Source organism: Sinocyclocheilus anshuiensis, unplaced genomic scaffold, assembly GCF_001515605.1.
Source record: "Sinocyclocheilus anshuiensis isolate Anshui unplaced genomic scaffold, SAMN03320099.WGS_v1.1 scaffold997, whole genome shotgun sequence".
NCBI lineage: Eukaryota > Metazoa > Chordata > Actinopteri > Cypriniformes > Cyprinidae > Sinocyclocheilus > Sinocyclocheilus anshuiensis.
Genome location: NW_015555715.1, coordinates 3,506,748 through 3,514,544, shown reverse-complemented (window position 1 = coordinate 3,514,544; position 7,797 = coordinate 3,506,748). Strand labels below are relative to the sequence as shown.

General features: G+C 35.9%; 1 protein-coding gene across 1 annotated transcript; it reads left to right on the top strand.

Moving 5' to 3' along the window:
* Positions 1-1,155: 1,155 nt before the first annotated feature.
* LOC107672213 (synaptotagmin-2-like) lies at positions 1,156-7,199 on the top strand. The gene is made up of 7 exons (XM_016465305.1): positions 1,156-1,329; positions 1,610-1,805; positions 2,406-2,467; positions 2,705-3,112; positions 3,180-3,299; positions 5,890-6,001; positions 6,831-7,199. The coding sequence occupies exons 2-7, from the start codon at positions 1,631-1,633 to the stop codon at positions 7,136-7,138; spliced, it is 1,185 nt and encodes a 394-aa protein (XP_016320791.1). The 5' UTR covers positions 1,156-1,329; positions 1,610-1,630; the 3' UTR covers positions 7,139-7,199.
* The last annotated feature ends 598 nt before the right edge of the window (positions 7,200-7,797 follow it).

The following is a 7,797-nucleotide window of genomic DNA, read 5'->3' as shown; positions in this document are numbered from 1 at the left end:
TTTCAAATAAGTTTTTGGAGAATAAAATGTCAAAATTTGGTTGAAATAATGTTACATTGTCATTCAGTGTGACACAATATTTATGTAAAAATTCAAACTACATGCTTATTCTGACGTGTACATATTAAAATATATAAAAGAATAAGGGAGCATATTAAATTTGATCGTGTTTTAAATGAGTAAAAAATAATCTTAGACAAATGGGCAAAACCTAGGATTGTGGCAAATTTTAAAAATTTAAAATGTAAAATTACAACTAATTAGTATTTGGGGGGTGAAAGCATTTATGTCATAAATTGAAAGCATTGATAACATCATGCTTGGTAAATAATGAACAAACTTTTCACCACTTTTTCTTGTTTAATGTTAAACAATAATGTTATTCACAAGTTAAGCTCTCTTTATAAATTACAGCAGGGTATGACAGTCCCTCAAGGACAAGAAAAACTACCTTTCATCCTATTTATCATTTAATTTATTATCGTTTTGTATAGCATTAAAATGTGTTGTAGAAGGCATTTCATTTGAAAAGTTGTATTGACATTAAATTAGTTTGCTATTATTGTTAACTTTAAGTAATAAAACTGTATATGTATGAATAAAGCTGTATTTAGTAACATTTTGAATATTCTGATTTACTTTTCTAATAATTGTATTGTCTCTTGGTGGCAGAGTGGTTATTTCTTTACTCAAATTTGAAGACATAATGTTTTCTTATGCAGCCTTTCAAGTAAATAAACAGTTCAGCTTAGTTCATATTTTTATGTTTAGCTATATCTCATTGCACAGTGCAGTTATGTCAGTTATACTATTATAAATTACTGCATCATAACAATCATCTGTTTTTATTGCCGTATAGAATCATCTGCAGTTTTTTTTGTGTGTAGAATATGACATTTCTATGAATATTATTTTGTTCTAAGGCAAATAGAGGTTCTCCTGTCTACAATACTGACACTCTTTTCCATAAGCAATTATCTAATCTCACAAGCTGTGGCTATTTGGATACAGGCAGTGATAAACTGGCCATTGAATTTGCACGGTGTAATAGTAAAGAAGCAGAAGAGAGCTAGAAGAAGAAGAGCAGTTCTACATTTACCAGTGAAACACATCGTATCCATCTTATGTTTCAGCTGTAGATTCATGAAGGCAGCACAGATGAAGCCTGTTTAATAAGACCTGAATGAACAAGTGATCAAACAGGTTTGCCCTTGTGTTTGCTGATCATCTGTCAGGTGATCGCTCTCAACTACGTCTGAATATGGATCCGCTCCGGTCGTAGTTTATTCCCAAAATGGAACTAATGGAGGAAAATTAAAGCTTGAAAAGGTAGGGTTTATGCCTTTGGTTCTTTTATTAGAGTTTTCCTTTTATAAAATAAACTTAGTACATCAAAACCTGCGAGAATCCACCCTTGTCTTTTCCTGAACAGTATCTTAAAATAGACAGACGTATTACATAAAAATACTTCATGAACTATGTATTTTATACTTGATATATTATGAAAAACACTATATTACTAATAGTATATATTATATAAATCTGATTCTTGTCAGGTTAAATATATAAATAAGCCCAACAAAAGTAACTTTATGTCCTTCATTTCCAGGCCTGTCCATGGCAGAAAGACATGATTTTCTTTGCCGTTTTGGGTTTGTCCTTTAGAGAAATTCAACTGTCATTCTCAGAGGAATTGGAATATAGTATTTTGGGCATATCTGTTGTCCTTTTCCTTATAGCCCTCTGCGTTCTGATATGGCAGATTTACCGCCACTGTACACGGTTTCCTGTTTCACAAAGACCTGGTAAGTTACCATGCAAATGAACTGGTTGATTTTTATATTTGACCTAATATTACACAAGATTATATTATTAGAAACAGGTGTAGTTTTAGATGAGCATTTAGTATTTGTGGCTTAGATGCACAGTATTGTATGTATGACATTATTTATTATATCTACATTACTGTTCAAAAGTTTGGGGACAGTAAGATATTTTTGTTGTTGTTGAATACTTGAAATTAATTCTTTCATTGAAAAAAGGATGCACTAAGTTGATCAAAAGGGGCAGTAAAGACATTTATGTGACAAAAGATTTTTATTTCAAATACATTGCTCTTTTGAACTTTCTATTCATCTAAAATTTTGAAATGTATTATGGTTTTAACAAAAAATATTGATAAACACCAAATCAGCATATTAGAATGATTTCTGAAGGATCATGTGACACTGAAGACTGGAATTTGTGATCAAATAAAATGCAGCCTTGATTAGAATAAGAGACTTCTTTCAAAAACATAAAAAAAATCTAATGCTAAAAAAATGCTAAAAAAAAAATCACATGCTAATGGGGTTTATGCAAAATATCTATCAACATCTATTTGATTCTAGTGAATATTTTGTTAGCAGATGGCCTGTTGGCTAGGAGCGGAGGTTTTCAGTATGCTACACAAACAAATGACGCTAAGGTAAGATTCATTTACATAAGCCATCACTATCTTCATAACCTGGAATTCATCCATTTTGTACTGTGTTTGCTTGCTTAGTTTTTGCTTGCTTTGACCTAGATCAAACAAAATGGATGAAAAACATGTTTCACAGATGGTTTGCTTTGGTTGCCAACCGCATGTGTGTATTTCTAAATATCCAATAACACTATGTGACTATGCTAGAAAATTAGACCTGATACACACTCTGTCCATCAGATGGAGGTTCATTATGAGGAACTGAGCCACCGCCTGTCCCCTGGCACCTCTTACACTAACCTGGGCAGTAGTTTAGATCTAGCAAGCATAGCAGATCTGGAAGAGGAGAACATCCAGGGATCTCTGCGCTTTTCACTGTTCTACGATCAGTTGCAGTCTAGACTGGTGGTGACGGTGCTGGATGCCCAGGATCTAGCCGTGCGAGACTCCAGTCACAGTGTGGACCCATTTGTTTGGGTGCGGTTGCTGTGGGCAGAAAGAGAGGATGAGGAGCAGAGTTCAATGCAGTGTGTTCTGGATGAATGGCAGACGCGTTTAGTGAAGAAGAGCTGCAGTCCTGTGTTTGGAGATCAGTTCTCTTGCACTCTGGCTGAAGAGGAAGTATCAAAAGTCACTGTTAGATTTGAGGTACGTAATGGGCCTTACATCTTATTTTATCGTGACGCATTAATTCACTTTGGATTGTTTGTTTTAGGTTAGGGATTTTGATAAATACTCAAGACATGAAATTCTAGGAGAGGCCCATGCTCGCCTGAACAGTCTGAAGCTCTCATATCCCCTGGAGTTAAGAAAGGAACTGCAAGTACCCAAGAAAGTAAGTTTTATAATAATAATAATAATAATAATAATAATAACATGTTTTATTTATATAGCGTCTTTCAAAAACCCAAGGATGCTTTACATAAAGTTGACAGATAACATGAACACAAATACAAATATACAGTTGCATGATCAAACAAATAGGCAGACAGAGATCTTATAGTGTACAAGATAAGTAACAAACGCAAGCATGGAACTGAAAAATGAGGCAGACAATCAATTAACAAAACATATTGTAAATAAGTGAGTTTTGAGATCAGTTTTAAAGCTCTGGAGTGAAGAGACAGCAAGGAAGTTTTGAGGAAGTTTGTTCCAGAGCTTAGGAGATGAAATGCTGAAAGCCCTGCCACCCACACAAGATAGTCGGAAGTTAGGTAACTGCAAACAAATTCCCAGAACTCAATCTCAGAGTACGAGCAGGGGTTAATTAATTCAGAAAGGTAAGAAGGTGCAGAACAATGAGAAGCTTTGAAAACTAGGATGAGTATCTTAAACTGAATATGATAGATAACGGGGAGCCAGTGTAATTGCTGTAAGACAGGAGTGATGTGGGCTGATTTTCTGGTAAATGTAAGGCCACGAGTAGCTGAATTTTGAATTAGCTGCAAACGATCAAGGGCTTTGTTGGGTAGGCCATATAACAAGGAGTTACAATAGTCCAGGCGTGAAGTTATAAAAGCATGAATAACAGTTTCAGCATCTTTGAAATTTAGTGAGGGTTGTATATGGACAATATTGCGAAGATGGAAAAAACAGTACTTGACAAGCTAGTTGATATGGGGTTCAAAGCATAGTGTGGAATCAAATAGTACACCAAGATTACGTATAGTGGGGGAGGGATGAACTATAGCTCCATCAATGTTAATAGAGGAGTCAAGATGAGAGGAGACAAAGGATTTTGGGCCAACTAACAGAATCTCTGTTTTTTTTTTCAGTATTTAATTTTAAGAAATTTTGAGCCATCCATACTTTAAGGTCATGTAGGAAAGATGTTAAAGAATAGGACTGTGCAGTAAAATAGATTTGCATATCATCAGTTTAACTGTGGAAATTAAGAACAAGGCGCCAGATGATCTGACCCAGAGGAAGCATGAAGATTAAAAACAGAAGTGGACCAAGAACAGAACCTTGAGGCACTCCACGGGAAAAAGTGACAGAGCAATATTTTTGTTTATCAATGCTAATGAACTATTGCCTGTCTGAGAGATATGAACTTAGCCACTGTTTTAGTTTCTGTAATGCCGATCACAGACAAATGAGAAATACAGAATGTCAAACAGTTTCAAAAGCTGCGCTCAGGTCCAAGAGGACTAGAAGGCTGAGGATACCAGAATCATAGGCAAGGTGGAGGTCATTCACTACTCTTAGAGGAGCAGTCTCTGTTCTGTGGTGAGGACGAAATCCGGACTGAAATGGTTCATGCTAATTATTCTTGTCCAAATTAGTTTTTAGTTGTGTGGCAACCACCTTTTCTAGGACCTTAGACAAAAAGGGAAGGTTGGAGATAAAATTACCCAGGACTGTTTTGTCAATGCCAAGTTTTTTGAGTACTGGGGTGATCACAGCTACCTTCAGTCCAGTAGGTACATAACCAGTCATAAGGGATCTTTTTATCATGCGAGTGATGGGTATAATGAGACAAGGCAGAACTTTTTTGAGCAGGCTTGTTGGTATTGGATCTAGCTGAAAGGAAGATGAGTTAGAGTTCATAATCAGCTGCTCAACCACAGATGTATTGGTGAGTGTAAAGTTAGAGATTCGATAGGGTGTCTGAGAGGCATAGGGTTCTGAAGGAGCAAAGGAAGAGAAAGATTGATAGATATTGTCAATTTTGTGTACAAAAATGTCAGAAAATATTCACAGAGGTCAAAAGAACCATTAGGAAAGGGAGATGGTGGTTTGATAAGTTTGTTGATCTCAGAAAATAGAGTCCTACACTTTGCTTTGTTAATAATATTCGACAGGTAAGTAGAGCAGGCAGCGTTAAATGCTTTTTTTATATTGTAACATGAACTCTGAGTAAAAGGTAGCATGAACAAGAAGATCTTCTTATACAGTCGCTCAAGGCGCCTAACCTTAGCCTTCATTAATCTGAGCTCCGGGGTGAACCAAGGGGTGAGTAAGCTAAGCCTTAAGGGGACAGTTCTGGTCTTTAATGGGGCCAGAGCCTCCAAGACATTATATGTAGCTTCATTATATAATGAGAGAATCTCACCAGGACAAAAGAGATAATCAGAGAGAGACAAAGAGGAGGCAGCAATAACAGTACAGAAATATTCAGTACTTATGTTTTTCATGTTTCAGTAGGATATTGTAGATTTAATTTGAGGTTTTACAAGGGAGAGAGAAAAAATGAAGTCAATGAGATTATGGTCAGATATGCTAACTTCGAGACCCTGGACACAAACATGGTCAATGCCAACAGAGCAGATTAAATCAATGGTATAAGAATGAGAATGTGTAGGAAAATCAATGTGCTGTGAAAAATCAAAATAATCTAGTATAGCCATAAAGTCCTTAGCAGATTTCAGTATAACAAATTGGAAATTATGAGATGAAGAACAATTGGTACATTTTCTGTGTAGGACGTGGTTGGTGAGGCACTGCTCTCTCTGAAATACATGCCTACATCTCAGAGGCTGGAGGTGGGAGTTTTGAAGATCTGCACAGTATGTCATCCCAATAAGACTGAGGGAGGTGAGGAATATTTAAGTTTATACTTATACATGAATGGAATTGTTAAAGAGTATTTGAAATAAACTACACTGTTAACTGTGCTGCAAAGAATAAAAATACTTTTTTATTCTTTAACACTTATTTATATATGGACAAAAATATTGGGACACACCTCTTAATTATTGAATTCAAGTGTTTCAATCAGACCAATTGCCACAGGTGTATAAAAAAAGAACCTAAGCATGCAGTCTGCATTTGCAACCACAACATGTCTATTTCAGTTATTTGCAAAGGCTACATTTCTATTTTGTTTCAGTTTTTACGTTTAGTTTTTTCATCTAATATGTATATTTTACTTTCATTTCTGCTTTATTTCAATTACCTGAAACAATTTTAATAGTTTTAGTTAACAAACAATAATAAGACTGATACAGCAATGATTACATGGAGCTTTTCAGATGCAGCACGATTGTGTGATATTGCTTACCAACAGTTCACCAACAAGAAGTTACTATTGAATAACTTACATCTTTGACAAAGCATTTCCAGTATATCTATTTTTGCTCCGCTAATCGAAAATAATTCCAAACAAATTTACAGCAGACCGCTGCAGCGCACGGTAGTGGCGCTGAATGACTCATGACCAGTGTCTCCACCTACTGGCGTAACAATGTATCTTCCCTTACTAATGGCCTTGTAAAAATTAAGAGTTGAATGTACAAATTTATTCATTATGAACCAACAACGAACAATAGTGTATTTACAATTTAACATTAACCAAGCTTAATTAATAAATGCGGTAAATTACTTTTTAAATTATTTTTAAAGCGTTTGTTGATTGTACTCACAGCTCTCTATGCCAGAACCAGCGTTACCTGCAACCACTGCAAACTTCGACATCAGAGGACAACACAGAAGAAGCGCTGGAAGGTTACTGTGTTCAATGAGGTCCTGACCTTTGTGTTGCCAGATCAACAGATTACAGAGTGCACCATTATAGTGTCTGTTTACGAAATTCAGACTTCAAAGAAGTCTTCCAAGCGTTTGATTGGTCATATCCACATCAAAAAGGGAAAGACCTCCGAGGACGAGCACTGGAAACTGATGATGCAATCACTACGACAGCCAATCGCTAAGTGGCATTCAATCTTTATCTGAAGACACCTGGGCTGTATTCAAAATTGCCCCCTATACCCTCATTCACTATTCCCTACATTAGTCCACTCATACAGTTCACTTGAAGGAGTGAATGAAAACGAGTGAGTTGCCTTGTCCAAATACTTGCGGTCTTTGCACTTGACTACTTATATGACGTATTTCCTGCATTTGGTCCAAGTGTTCAAGTGAGCATGAAGACCACAAGTGTGTGTAGAACTTTTCATTACTTGATAGGACACACTTATAGTGTTGTAAAAATGCAAGTGTTTACAGAACTTTATTTTTATTTTCAATACTTTGCATTTTAAAATCAACTTCTAAATGTCTGTTCAGTGTCTCTATAACAGATGACAATTTAATTTTGTGGTGCTTCTAATTAAAGGGGTCATATGATGCTGCTAAAAAGAACATTATTTTGTGTATTTGGTGTAATGAAATGTTTATGCGGTTTAAGGTTCAAAAAACATTATTCTCCACATACTGTACATTATTATTTCTCCTCTATGCCCCGCCTTTCTGAAACGCGTCGATTTTTACAAAGCTCATCGGTCTGAAAAGTGAGGTGTGCTCTGATTGGCCAGCTATCGAGAGCGTTGTGATTGGCTGAATACCTCAAGCGTGTGACGGAAATGTTACGCCCCTTACCATATTGTGATGCC